Source organism: Amblyomma maculatum, chromosome 5 (assembly GCF_055883805.1).
Source record: "Amblyomma maculatum isolate TAMU_Amacu chromosome 5, ASM5588380v1, whole genome shotgun sequence".
In the NCBI taxonomy this organism is placed as follows: Eukaryota; Metazoa; Arthropoda; class Arachnida; order Ixodida; family Ixodidae; genus Amblyomma; species Amblyomma maculatum.
Genome location: NC_139348.1, coordinates 28,526,338 through 28,541,578, shown reverse-complemented (window position 1 = coordinate 28,541,578; position 15,241 = coordinate 28,526,338). Strand labels below are relative to the sequence as shown.

At 49.2% G+C, this 15,241-nt stretch overlaps 1 protein-coding gene across 1 annotated transcript in view; it reads left to right on the top strand.

The window, feature by feature from the left end:
* LOC146187912 (uncharacterized) overlaps positions 1 to 11,112 on the top strand; it is a 60,555-nt gene extending 49,443 nt beyond the window's left edge. Inside the window, exon 5 of the mRNA XM_084603060.1 lies at positions 10,817 to 11,112. Within this exon, the coding sequence (XP_084459186.1) occupies positions 10,817 to 10,953 (137 nt within the window). The 3' untranslated portion in view covers positions 10,954 to 11,112. The remainder of the gene's footprint in view (positions 1 to 10,816) is intronic.
* The last annotated feature ends 4,129 nt before the right edge of the window (positions 11,113 to 15,241 follow it).

The following is a 15,241-nucleotide window of genomic DNA, read 5'->3' as shown; positions in this document are numbered from 1 at the left end:
ACCTTGTGCGCATCTGATGATTTTTGGATGGGATTTTTTGTCAACTGCTTCAGCGTTAATTTCCTGTGGCGACCATGTCATCCATATGACAGACAGTGATTTTGCATCAGATTTTTCTGAACGACATTATCCCCTCATTGCCGCCGCTGATGCTGTTTTGCCTCCTCAGTGCGAAGAACTACTTATCGTGGTTCAGCGGCAGTAGCGGCCGCTATCACCTCACGTGAATCCCTGATGCTCCCAAAAGGAGCTTCTCTGCCTTGCATGGTGGATGTTCAATCTTTGTCCCTGATGGTGCTCACCGCCCGTCTGCCTCAGCAGTGAGTTTAGACAGACGTCTCTCTTCCTGTTCTCTCAAATACTATTAACCCGAACCTCACGCCTAACCAACGCCAAAAACTGCTGACATTGCTTCGACATCACCAAGCCATTTTTGATGCCACTTCCCCACCACTGGAACGGACTAGTGTTGAACAGCATCGCATCTTTACTGAAGGTAACTCTATCGTTCGCCGACAGCCTTATCGGGTTTCTCTCCCTGAAAGAATTGTTATTGAAGAAAAGGTAAATGACATGCCACGTCGCAATATCATTCGTCCCTCAACAAGCCCATAGTCCTCTCCAATAGTGTTAATTAAAAAAAGGACGGGTCGGATCGCTTTTGTGTTGATTACCATGCACTCAACAAAATTACCCGCAGAGATGTATACCCGATGCCGCGAATCGATGACGCCCTTGACTATCTCCAAGGCGCCGAATATTTCTCGACCTTGGACCTTCGTTCTGGTTATTGGCAAATAGCTATGCACGAAGATGACAAAGAAAAAGCCATTTCGCAACTCCCGATGGACTTTGCGAATTTAATGTTTTGCCCTTCGGCCTTTGTAACGCACCAGCAACATTTGAAATAATAATCGATACACTACTTCGTGGACTAAGATGGAGAACCTTTTTATGTTACTTGGACGACATTGTTATCTTTTCATCAACTTTTAGCAACCATCCTACGCGCCTGAATGAAGTCCTCACAGGTCTCGCTTCAGCAGGCCTTCAACTCAACACCAAGAAGTGCCACTTTGCACAGAATAAAATTAAAATATTGGGACATCTAGTTAGTCTTGACGGCATTCGTCCAGACTCTGAAAACATTATGGGGGTCCTGAATTTTGCTCTTCCTCAACGGACTCCAGATTTGCGCAGTTTTCTCGGCTTGCCATTTTATTAGACATTTTGCAACTATTGCTGCTCCCAGTGCACGTTAAAGAACCCTAGGTGGTCGAAATTTCCGGAGTCCTCCACTACGGCGTCTCTCATAGCCTTAGTGGCTTTGGGACGTTAAACCCCACAAACCAACCAAACCAGCCAACCTTCATGAACTAATTAAAGCGCGCAGCGCTTTCGTGTGGACTGCACAGTGCGCAACTGCATTCAAGAACCTCAAGCACGCCCTGACATCAGATCCTGTTCTTGGCCACTTTAGTGACACCGCTCCGACCAACCTGCATACTGATACCAGTGGTCGTGGTCTCGGTGCTGTACTTCTACAGCGCGGCGCAACTTCCCGTGAGAAAGTGACTGCCTTCTCCAGCCGCACCATGACTCCAGCTGAGAAAAATTATACAATTACCGAGCAGGAATGTCTTGCCGTCGTCTAGGTGGTTCAGAAATTTCGTCCTTATCTATACAGTCGCCACTTCGCAGTTGTGACCAATCACCATGTTCTTTGCTGGTTGTTCTCGCCGAAACATTTGATAAGTCCACTTGGTCGTTGGATTCTACGCCTACAAGAGTACCAGTTCGACGTCGTTTATAAATCGGGTCGCCACCACCAAGATGCCGACGCGCTTTCTCGCTGGCCACTTTCGCCATCAGCCTGCAGTTTTTCTCCGCAATGTATTTCCTCCTCTGACCAGAGTCGATTTTCTCTTCCTCCGACGCATATCATAGCAGTTTCGTTTGTTGCCTCTGACAACCAACATGCTCTCCAGTCGCAGCCACTAGCGGACGCCTACTTCCGTCCCATCACCGACCGCCCTAAAGGCGCTTTGAACCCACCCAATGCTAGGCTCCGCCGACAGTTACGTAACTTCAAGCTCGAAGATGGCATCCTACTCTGCTACGTGTGTTGCCCTGAAGGAACCCGCTGGATCCCAGTCCTCCCGCCTGTGCTTCGCCCAAGTATCTTAGCGGCTCTACACGATGACGCTACGGCAGGTCACCTAGGTTTTCACAACACCTACGACCACGTGAAGAGATGGTTCCTCTGGCCTGGGCTGTCCTCCAGTGTAGCTAAATGCATCGCTTCCTGCCCCCTGTGCCACGTCGCAAACGGCTGACTTCTCCACCCGGTGGCTTCCTACAACCCCTTCCCTGTCCAGCCACACCATTCGACGTAGTCGGCATTGACTTATATGGTCCCCTGCCTCTCTCCGATCGCGGCAACCATTGGATCATTACGGCTGTAGATCACCTTATGGGCTACGCGGAGACAGCACCTGTGCCCACTGGCTCGGCTCAAGAGGTTGCAAATTTCTTTTTGCGATATATTGCATTGCGGGATGGCGCTCCACGGGTGCTCCTAAGTGACAACCGAAGCTATCATCCTCAGACTAACGGTCTGACGGAACAATTTCATCGCACCTTATCAGATATGATCTCAATGTACATCACACCGGATCATCGAAATTGGGACACTATTTTACCATTCGTCACATTCGCCTATAATATAGCAGTAGAGCGGATTATAGTTACTCTCCATTTTTCCGCGTTTATGGCCGCCCTCCCACAACATTTCTCGACAGTTCATTCTTCTCTACGTCCGACTGTTCCTCCACATCAGTACCTGCCCAGTTCGTATCCCGCGTGGCCAGATGCCGTCACCTTGCTCGCCTCGACACAGAAGCCTGCCACAAAGATCGCAAGAATCACTACGATTCTACACATCGTAAGGTCTCCTTCCGTCCTGGTGACGAAGTACTACTTTATGCACCTCTCCGCACCCCCGGCCTTAGTGATAAATTTCATCACCGCTACCTTGGTCCATACACGATCATCGCCCAAACGTCCCCAGTGAACTACAAAGTGACACCAATTGATCCCTCAGCCGATCGACGTCACCGTGGCACTGAGATAGTTCATGTGTCTCGTTTGAAGCCATTTGTGCGCCGCGATACAGCAGTGCTAAAGAGCGGCCAGGCTGGCCGCTTCCGACCCCTTGGGAAAATTTTGTGAGCCTTCCAAGCATCTTCTTCTTTCATGTGTACATACCATCATCTTCATTATCCCGCGGCGCCACCGGTGGCACATGCCTCGGTAGTCCATCGGAATAAACGCGAGACACGGCATCCCTTGCCTTGCCCTCTCGGCCTTGCCGTCTCGACCTGCCCTTCTTCCACAATATATATATAGTGTAATTAAGTGGTTTAGATGGCCCGCACAGAAATATATTGGTCTTCTCGAAACTGCTACGAAGGCCAGCGTTCACAGCGACAGCTCGAGCGTCGTCCGCTTTGCCGTCTTCACCACTTCATTCTCTTCGGCGCACGACGTCTCTATCTTCCTCTTCTTTCTGCTTTATCGCAGGTTAGGCATCTCTCTCACAGTACTCCCCCTGTGAAAAGACACCATCCTGGTCCGCGGATTAGGCGGAGGTCACGATGGAAGGGTCATGGTACGGTTTGAGGCGGTCAAGGTGGACGATTCCACGTCCTCGTCGGCGGTGGTATGTTGATGCCGTGTGGTGCCCGACAAGGTAATTAACCGGAGAAGTTTGCTTAAGCACGCTAAGGGTCCCTGGTATCGACTCAGAAACATGGGCGACTGGCCTGAAGTAGAATATGGCACCCATAGCAACACCAACGAGACTGGACGATAAGTAGCCGGCAGACATGAGGATCCGGCGTGGTGATTTGTCTGGTGGAACTGGTTTCCAGCTGTGATTTGACAGGTGATCTGACGGCACTCTTTGGCATAGGCAGCGGCTTGAGAAATGGGTGTCCATTCGGAAAAGTCAGGACGGTAGGGTAGGATCGTGTTCATTGTGCAAAAAGGTTCGCGGCCGTACAGAAGGAAATAGGGCAAGAACCCGGTAGTCGCTTGCGTAGCAGAATTTTAGGCGTAGGTTATAAATGGTAACAGACGGTCCCAATTTGAGAGGGTAGATGAAACATACATAGCCATCATGTCCCCAAGGGTCCGATTAAATCGCTCGACTATTCCATTTGTCTGCGGATGGTAGGAAGACGTCGTATGATGAACAACACTGCACGCTTGAAGAAGGGCTTCTACAACATCAGACAAAAATACGCGACCACGGTCGCTAAGTAATTCCTGTGGTGCACCGTGATGCAGGATAAGGTTCTCAAGGATGACACCAGCAACGTCACGAGCGGTCGCAACTGGTAAAGCGGCAGTTTCAGCGTATCTGGTGAGGTGGTCGATGGCAACAATGATCCATCTGTTGCTTGCAGAATAGCAGGGAAGAGGCCTGTAAATGTTGATTCCAACACGTGCAAATGGCCGAAGTTGACAAGGTAGAGGCTGCAGGGGAGCTGGAGGGCGTAGTGGGGTCTTGCGACGCTGACAGTTGATACAAGAGCGGGCGTACTAGCGGACAAAAAGATACATGCCCTGCCTGTAGTAGCAATGACGTAGACGAGTATATGTTTTCCGGAATCCAACATGGGCGCACGGTGGATCATTGGGAAAGCTCGCGCAAATGACTGGTCGCAGATGTCGGGGAAAAACGAGCAGCCATTTTCGGCCATCAGGGAGGTAGTTTCTGCGGTAAAGGAGGTTGTCACGGATAGTGAAGTGATGGGCTTGTCGTAGGAGAGCTCGAGAAAGGTGGCGCTGTGATTGGTTGGCCAGAACGTTCATGAGTGAAAGAATCCGGGAATCTTTGCGCTGCTCAGATACCATATCGAAGGAGTGAGGCCGCAGACAGCGTGTGGTTCAGGGTCAGAGGTCACAGTGGAGCGTGAAAGGGCATCTGATCGGAGTGCTTGCGACCAGAGCGATATAGGACACGAATGTCATATTCTTGTAAACGGAGAGCCAAGCGGACGAAGCGGCTGGAAGGCCTTTGAGGGACGACTGCCAGCACAGAACATGATGAACGGTGATGACATTGAATGGCCGACCATATAAGTCAGGAGGAAACTTAGTGATGGCCCAAACAATCGCCAGACATTCTTTCTTTGTTACTGTATAGTTGGTCTCTGCTTTGGTCAGGGCTAGACTGGCGTAAGCTACGACATACTTAATGAAACCAGGTTTGCTCTTAGCGAGAACGGCACCGATACCGATGCCGCTGGCGTCCGTGTGGAGCTCGGTAGGAGCGCACGGATCGAAGCGACGTAGTATTGGTGGGGATGTCACAAGTCGCCGGAGCGTAGTAAAAGCGTCATCACATTTATGGGACCAGACCGACAAGTCAGGGCTTCCAGCAAGAAGCTGGGCCAACGGGGCAATAATTTCGGCAAAATTTCTGATGAAGTGGTGGAAATACGAGCAAAGCCCTATAAAGCTGCGCTGTTCTTTCAGTGAGACGGGCCTTGGAAATTCTGCCACTGCACGAAGTTTGGCAGTGTCCGACAGGACTCCGTCCTTGGACATGACGTGGCCGAGTATCACCAAATCGACACTTCAAGTTTAGCTGCAAGCCTGCGTTGCTCAGACATCGAAGAACACTCTCGAGGCGAAGATGAGATGGAAAGTCCTTCGAGAAGATAACAACATCATCTAGGTAGCAGAGACATATCTGCCACTTCAGCCCGCAAAGGATGTTGTCCATCATGCGCTCAAATGTGGCTGGAGCGTTGCACAAACCAAAAGTCATGACATTAAATTCATATAGACCGTCTGGTGTTATAAATGCAGTTATGTGGCGATCGGCTTCAGCCATTGGCACCTGTCAACAGCCAAAGCGAAGGTCCAGCGAAGAAAAGTGTTCAGCTCCCTGCAAACAGTCAAGGGCGTCGTCGATGCGTGGGAGCTAGGTGATACACGTTCTTCCGAGTAATCTTATTGAGCCGACGGTAGTCGACGCAGAACCGAATATATCCGTCCTTTTTCTTGACTAGCACGACGGGTGAAGCTGTGAGAATGGCTGGATCACTCCGCGCTTGAGCATGTGACTCACTTGGTCATCGATGACGCGCCGTTCAGAGACTGAGACTCGGTAGGGGCGCTGGCGCAGTGGTGCGTGGAGGCCGGTGTCGATATGATGGCAAACGGCGATGGTACGTCCCAATGAAGTCTGATGAGAGTCGAAAGACGCGCTGAGTTCTTGAAGCAAGGCAACGAGCTCGTTGCGCTGGGAAGGCTGCAAAGATGCGCCGACAGAACGCTCGAAAATGTCAGATGTGGTCGAGTCGGTGACTCCAGTGGGAGGAGTGAGGGCAGTAACGTGATGCACTATAGGGTCTGCAATAACACTAGGGCCGTCGGCGGGATCTATGATATCGACAGTGCAAAGTGATTCTCCTCGAAGTAATTTCGTTGGAAAGGGCAACGGGTTGGCGACGTACAGAGCGCTAATGCAACCGGAAATTGTCACACGGCATGCAAGCGCAACACATATTTGCGATTAGCACAATGGACATACGGTGTGTACATTGCTGTGGCGCCATTGATGACGTCACATTTCACAGGCACAAGAACAGAAGAAGAAGCAGGCGCAGCGACGTCATCGGCAGTGAAGATGGGTGCAGCTGGAGCAGGGGTTGTGTCTACGAGAGTGTCACAAAGCGGCAACAAATCAATATGAGCAAATGTGCAGTCGATGATGGCATGATTCTCGGACAAAAAACCCTAGCCGAGGATGATTTCATGAGAAGAGTTAGCGAGAACAATGAATTCAATAACGTAAGAGAGGCCTTGTATGATGAGCCGTGCGGTGCTTGCAGCAACTGGTCGAATTTTTTCGGCTCTCGCGGTTCGCATTGAAATATCGGGGATCGGCGTCGTCACTTTTTTAAGTTTGCGGCACAGGTTGCAACTAGTCACGGACACCGCAGGACCAGTGTCAACAAGCGCATCAACAGCAACCCCTTCGATGAAAACCTGAATAACGTTAACAGGGCTTGACACAGTTACTGAGGACGTAGTTCTTGCCTCCGGAACTGCGGCGTCGAGTTTTCCGGCTGAAGTGCTGGTGATTGGCGGGGCATAGGAGAGCGTGACCGAGGGCGAAGAGATGGTGACCGGTGGGCTTATGAAGCGGAACGTGTCGGAGAGTGATGCGACGGCGGACGATCGGACTCAGGTTCGGAAAACGGTACGTCGTAGGCTGGAGCGCGCCCGTAGCCATATAAAAACGGGATCCCCGTGCACGGTACCGCCGTGCCACATGGCCAGCTACACCGCAGACATAGCAGGTCGGTTACATTGTGTGCGCAACAGATTTGGATTACGGGAAGACGTGCGAGGCTGAGCAGGATGCGTAGGTGGCACTAGACGCACGGGCAGCGATTTATTGAAGCCGTGGTATGAGGGTGCGTACGTGGGCGTTTCGGGTGAAAGCGGTAGGCGGCTTGAAATTTCGGCGTTCGTCAGCGGAGCGGCCACCATAGGGGGTGGTTTGGTACTTGGCAGGATCTCGGCAACCTGCTGTTGGATGCCACGCTGTAGAGAAGGCGACAGACATGAACAATTGGGCCGGCAGGTAACCAAGGATATGTCGAGCCACCTCTTCCGCAGAAACTGTTTTATTTGGTGGAGAAGCACTGGGTGATCCTGAGGGTAACCGGGAAGATCCAGTGCCGATAGTTCTTCATCCGATAAAATGGTACGGTGCGTAATGATACGCTGTTTGTGGAGCGCGTCATAACTCTGGCACAAAGAAATGTCAGAAACGATTTGGGGGGCTTTGGCGACGAGCATGTGGAATGCGTCCAATTCAATTCCTTTGAAGACATGCTTGATATTCTGTGCTTCAGTTATAGATGGATCAAGACGTTTGCACAGGTCGACAATATCCTCAATATAGCTTGTGAAATGTTCCCCTTTCTTCTGGATGCGAGAAATTAACCGTTGTTCGGCGCGAAGTTTTCGAAAAGTGGGGCGGCCGAACACCTCCTTGAGACTGGTTTTGAGTGCTGCCAAAGTTGAGATATTAGCTTCGTGGTTTCAGAACCACAATCTAGTGACAACACTTAAGTAGAAGATGACGTTGGTGTGCTTAACATGGTCATCAAATTTATTATAAGCACTCACACGCCCGTATGAAGTCAGCCAGTCCTCTGCGTCGGTGTCGTCTGTGCCGGTGTCGTCTGTGCCGGTGAAGATAGGTGGGTCCGCGCTGCCGCACATTCCAGAACAGATGATGGCGCTTGGAACAAGCTGGCAACACTGAGTTGTGGCGTCTGTCATGATGATAGAGCCGGGCAAGGTGCGATTGCAGAGCTCCAGCTTGGGAGCCGGCAACACCTTCACCAAGTGTAATGAAGCGGTTTAGATGGCTCGCACAGCAATATGTTGGCCTTCTCGTAGCCGCTACGAAAGCCAGCGTTCACAGCGACCGCTCGAGCGTCGTCCGCTTCGTCGGCTTCGCCACTTTATCCTCTTCGCCGCGCGATATATATATATATTTCATAAGTCGTCCAGGACCCAGAACTATGTGTAAGATGAGGTAGGGGCGCACAAACGGAAATAAACCATTGTTTTCGTTTGTGCGCCCCTACCTCATCTAATATACATGTATAAATAAATAATATATATATATATATATATATATATATATATATATATATATATATATATATATATATATATAGAGAGAGAGAGAGAGAGAGAGAGAGAGAGAAAGGGAAGGCCTGCACCACAGCCGAAAACCAGTAAATTGCTTCACAGGTTGGTCTTTGTTTTTACTACAATTGACCGTGCCCAAGATTTCCATTTTACTGCATTAAGCATATGACGGCTATCGCAAACCTTTCCTGATTATCCTATCGTATTCTACCGAGAGTTTCAGACATTGTACCGTCCTTCTTCAGGGTAAAAGTGAAGCGGGAAAGTTGTGTGACATTCTTTCTAATTTCGCTGGGCTATGTCTGCTTGCCACAAGCTGCCTCGCATATAGAGCAGAAGTTACAGGATCTCCTGCCTCACATATAGAACTGAACTTACGGGATCTTCCCGCTCCTCCGAGCATGCCTCGACATGACTCTCCGAGGTAGCGACCGGTAAGCGTGCTTCATAATGGAATAAAAAAACGCAAGGAACGGGACGAAACACGAAGGAAAGGAGACAAAGACACCCTTCGTGTCTCGTCCCGTTCTTTGCGCTATTTTATTTCATTATGCAGTATCAACTAGCCCGGCATCTCGCACTTCTGAAGCGCGCTTCCTTTACGATGGCACTATACAACGCAGCATATCATGAAGTCGACACACCCTCGTCGATGTCTCGTCGGGTAAAAGTGTAGAATCTGCGAGCTGCATGCTTCAAGCCTGCCGGTGGTGATGAAATCAGCATTCGCTATGAGCTCCGTGACAAGGGTGGGATCATGTGCCCGCGGTGCTACGATGAAGAAACTTCTATTTTTAAGTAAGTCTTATTAAGTGTCAATGCTTATTGGTCCGTTCTTCACGTAGGAAGGTGGTTATAAAATTAGAACAAAGAAAAGTAATTTCTGTTATTTTCGGAAAGGAACAGCTTACATTAATGTTGCGATGCACTGCAGTAAGGAAATCCATCTTCTCAGGGCTGCTGTTTAGCGCCCGCGGATTGGCATCTCAATGGTGAAATAACTAGAAGAAAATAAAGCAGAAAATGGAAAGGGAAATAAGCGGCTCGTTATGATAAAAGAATGAAAGACGCGGACAGTTTGCGAGGCCAAGGAAAGCGTAAGGTATATCTTTTTTTCTTTACTTTTGCAGTTGATAAGTACCAAAATTAGTACTGTATTGATTTGGGGAGAAATATAATTAACCACAAAGTAGAAGGAAAACCAACACCCCAATTATTGGAGCGGAGCCACCGCCTCCGAATATCGCGTCCGATGCTTTTATCAACTGAACTACATCGACGGCTGCCAAAGTTTCGACTTTTTGGGGTAATAAAGTCTCCTGTTACCGAACATTTAGAGTGTTCGACAGCGCCACCCTCTTTCATAGCGGCGGATGAGGAAGAACAGATGCTTGGGCAAGTTGGTAACTCATTTTGACCGCAACAGCGCGCACTAAGACAGACAAGAAGAGAGACACGACACACACGAGAACTCGTGTGTGTCGTGTCTCTCTTCTTGTCTGTGTCTTAGTGCGCGCTGTTCCGGTCAGGATGAGGAAGAAAATAAAGGTGTGATGTGCGTTTGATTTTGAGGGCATCAATGACAGTTTACCATGACCCTAAGAAAGGAGAAGATGCATATAACAACTGTACTTTACCGGCACATAGGCGCTAAAGAAAAGAGCGGAATTCATAAAAAGAATGGCAACGCAGTGGTGAACGGATAGGAAAATAATTGGTCAAAAGATACGATGAACAAACCAATCAGACCTGTGAGTAAATATGAGCTAGTGGCAATTTAGTCAAACGAAAACAAGAAACGGGCATGAGCAAATGTGGAATAAGAAGGCCAAATCCCTGGTTGCTGTTAAAAGTAACTAATTCGGTTCTTAGGAGAAACTTAGGAGAGCGGACGCGTATTGCAGGTATTACGTGGCTTGAGCAAGCACGGCTCTGAGGTACTATAGGTTACTGATCCCCCCGCCCTCCTCCCAAGTTGGCGTAGTCAACCTGATGATTATCACGATCATAATTAGGATGCAAAGGTCCCTCGTAGAAGACATTTATTTTCTTTATTTCTTTGCAGACTGCGTGGCCTTTGTGAAGACCGAGTACAAGGATTCGGTGCCGGATGACTGTGTCAAGGAGTTTGAAAACAAATGCGGCACGCAGGGTTACACTCTGTACAGCAAACAGACGTGCCCTTCCGTAGGTGGATCTTGAGAAGGCCCAGTCGCCGCTCCCACAATAAAATGGACCCACGTTTTCGGCGTCCACATCTGTTCCGCCAATCTACTCCAAGCTCCCCCGCTTGGTCAACTCATTATTGTATTGGCAATAAGAACGTTGCTCAAATAAAGAGACACATCTTGCATAGGTTTCACTCGCAGATGGCTGTTGGCGCCTGCTTAGACTGATCACCATCGCCATCAGCAAAACTACACCCGCGACAGGGCGATGGCCTCTCCCATTTTCCTCGAACTAACCCGGTCCTGTTCTATCTGCGACCGCAGATTACGTCCGATCTGCGCCCGTTTGATAACTGCGAGCTTCTCAACCTTATCCGCCTACCCAAAAATCTGCAGCTCCGTTCTGAACGTTCCATCCCTTGGAATCCAATTGGTTACTCATAGCAACCATCAGTTTCCTACTCTTCGAACTAAATGTATACTGTTTGTGTCCATTTCTTCTTGGTTTCTACTAGAATGTCAGTAACTCGAGTTATTTCTCTGACCCACTCGATAGGCTTCTGATTCTTTAACGTTAGAGCAAACACTTTCCGTTCCATAATCCTCAGCGTTGTACTCAACTCAAGTGACTCCTTTTTGTCAGGTTCCATGTTTCAGCCCCATATATCTGAGGGCCGGTTGATGCAAGTATTATTTAAAATACCGATTAGCTGCTAGGCATAATCTGTGTGTTCGAAATGCGCTCCATCTCAATCTTATCCTCCTATCTTATCCCTTATCTTATGAATTTTGAGGTCCGGATTTGCGGTTTTTACCAGTACAATATAGACATAAGCACCTGCAGCGCATCGCTACTTAATTTAAACTGCTGTTCCTTTTCCAGGCTGTCCACTATTTCCTTAGTCTTCTGCATATTAATCTTTAGGCCTACCTGTCTGCTTCTTCTGTCTAGGCCATTAATCATTCATTGCAAGGTCTCTTGAGTAACTTAACAAAGCAATGTCATCAGCGAATTGCCGATTACTGAGATATTTTTCAACAACCCTGATGACCGACTGCTCCTATTCAATGTTTTTGAATACGCCCTCTAAGTAAACTGTAAGTAGCACAAGTAGCACAGTAGCACAGGACTTTTCACCGCGTATTCGAAACATTAGGAAGAAGTTGTGGGAATATGGAAAACCAAGGAAGGATTCCGGTGGTAAGGTGTCATTGGTGTACATGCCGACGTCCTCGAACAGATTAACCCGTTATAACCTTACGCATACATTAGACGAATTCTCATTTCATACTGATATTTTCAAATACTCATTTTTTCCAAGGGCAACACGAGAATGGAACACTCTACACACGCGCATTACTAACACAACGTCCTTAGCGGAGTTTTGTTCCCTTGTTGCTGATGAATTATACCCATTGCAGTACCAATTGTATTCCTTATTTTTATGCTTCCTTGTTCTCCTGGTATTTTTACTTGCCTGTTATGCCTGATTCAAGTTGTTAATTCATTATAGTCGATTTTCACTTTTTTAGTATTTTAAACCTTGATTGTGCCTTGACTGTCAATTACAACTAATACTGATCCCCTCGCTGTATCATCCGTAATCATGTAATTAATATAAGTGATATTATCTGTGTTATTCGATTGTTGTAAGCTGCATGTAACACTCTACACCATGTATTAATGTGTATGCTTTTATGCTGTAGTATAATATGCTCACAGCCCTTCCTGTTACAATCCCTGATGGGATGCACAGTATCAAATAAAAAAAAAGAACTGGGAGCTGGATCTTTCTGAACGCCAGCGGAAGATTCAAAAGAGAGGATCGCGCGCAGGAAAAGGTGGCGGTAATGCGGGTGCGACTCCACCCTGCGAATACAAGACACCACCGACCGCTGGCCCCGGATCCGGCCCACTTGGAAACATGAAAGAACCACTGGGGTGGCGTGGATAGCGGAGCAACCCGCTGTCACTCCCCAAAAAAGATTTCAAGATCATCATGCGACCAAAGGCCTGGCAGCTGCGGACGCTGACCACCCACCAGGTGTCGCGCGCCACGGTAGATGCATGCGGCGACCACCAGCAGTTCCAGGGAGATGATGTCATCCTACAGCGCCGCACTGGCTCAAATATACTTACCGTGAGCACGCCGCATGAACATACGGCACAGCTCATTCGGCATATCACGCGCATAAGCCTCTGAGGACAGTCGTACTAATTAAACACTTAACTTGGAAGTCACAGAAGGCATCTTACATGGGGTCATACATAGCAGAGACCCAGGCACGTTACTCGAGAAACAGAAGAACAATCTGCGCGTACGAATTCATAGGGTCACTATTCTGCAGTCTAGAATGCTGAACAAATCTAGGACTGTTGTCTACCTCTTCGAGGGTGCCGTCGTTCCAAAATACATTCTCTATAGGGCGATGAGGTAGCCTGCTACCCGTAAAGACCCACTAGGCAGGTTTGCAACGTCTGCCTACAACTAGGACAGCGATCGGATGTGTGCTCCACGCCGAATGTCCGGATGTGCCGGCAGTGCGGGACTCTGGACCCACCTCAAGAACAAACCTGCTCGCTTAAGTGTGTGCTTTGCGGTGAGGCGCACATTACTGGTGAAAAGGAGTGCCAGAACTGCCTTAAGAAGCTTCGCGAACAGCCAAGACGAAGCAATTCCGGATCCTCTGCTGGAGGGCGAGGAAGGAGCAGCAGCGCCCAACGCGGACGGCACGAAGGCCGGCACAACAAGTGGCTCAGATCCGAAGGAGAGACATCGCGGAGCTTCTTGCGGTACCGGTCGCAGTACCTCCCGCCCCTCCCCCCATGAGGGGATGCGAACACTTCCAGTTTCAGCTCCAGGGAGGTGGCATCAAGCCTTCTTTCTATCTTCTGCACCCCCTTCTATCTGCACTTCCTTGCTGAAGACATAAAGATCAGCAAGAATCTTGCGCTCTGACCCTTCTTTTTTGTGAAGACTCACAATGAAGGAGCACCATTGCGCGTGATTGTTGAGGACCGGGATACCTGGCAGAGGTGCGCGGCAAAGTTCTTGCACAGCGCTTCGGACCTTCTGTAGGTTGAAGAACCCATGTTAATTAGGGACTCGAGAGACTTCGTTTTGTTCCTGCGGGTGCCTAGCCCGGTGCTGAGCTTCTCAGTAGATGTCAAGGACCTATTCTATAACATTCCGCGGAGGTGCTCATAGCTATCGAAAAATGAATTGACGCCTACGGGGCAGTTCGCTTTCAGAACAAGTGTGGTGTAGCTGTGGATAGGTTTCTGAACATACTGAAAGCCTACCTTCAGTCACTTTTTGTCTAATTTGAGGATGTGGTTCTGTCCCAAAAGGATGGAATTTACATAGACTCAGCTGCAGTACACAAGTTTGAACGGGGTCGCTCTGGTTGTCTTCTGCCGTGTTTTACGCGAAGATCACGTACGGCAGGATGGCGTTCCAGGTCTCGCGTTCAGAGTCGACGTACATGGCGATCATGTCCGCGATATTTTGTCTGTTGGTTTGGGGATGGTACGCAGTTGTTCGTCGATGGCTTGTATAACTGTATTCTAGGATGGCTTGCGTCAACTCTGCCGTAAACGTCGTTCCCCTGTCCGTGATGAGCATTTCTGAGGCACCGTGTCGCAAGAGCATTTGTTAGACAAAAAAATGTGGCGACTTCCGCCGCGGTACCATTGGGTATGATAAGGTAAGATAGTCAGTGGTCACGATGATCCGCTTGTTACCCATATATGAAGTTGGAAAGGGGCCAAAGAGATCCATCTCAATTTGTTAAAGAAGCAGGGTTGGTAGCGGAATCGGGTTCAGTAGTCCCGCTGGTCTGATCGGCGGTGTCTTGCGTCGTTGGCATTCCCGACATGACTTTACGTAGTGGGCAACTTCGGCAGGCAGTCGCGGCCAGTAATACTCCTGGATTCGCCGCGACATGCGTGCAAACCCGAGATGCCTGGCTGTGGGCTGATCGTGCGTCTCTAGAGTTTCGTGCCAGAGGCGCTTAGGCACACCAAGAAGCTGCGCGGTCCTGTTGGGTGCGAAGTTCTTTTCACGAAGAGGCCATTGTTTAACGCGAACAATGATAACTGACGCCTGAACACAGCAGGAGGGGACACGGTGTTTCCTTCTAAGTAATCGACTAGCGCTTTCAGCTCAGGGTCTGATCGCTGTTGTTCTGTGCAACTGCTGACTCTTGCCGGTCCCAAAAAAACGTCTTCGTCGTCGTCTTTCGTCGGAGCATCAACGGGGGCTCGTGACAAGCAGCCGGCATCGGAGTGCTTGCGGCCGGATTTGTAGACGGCTGTGATG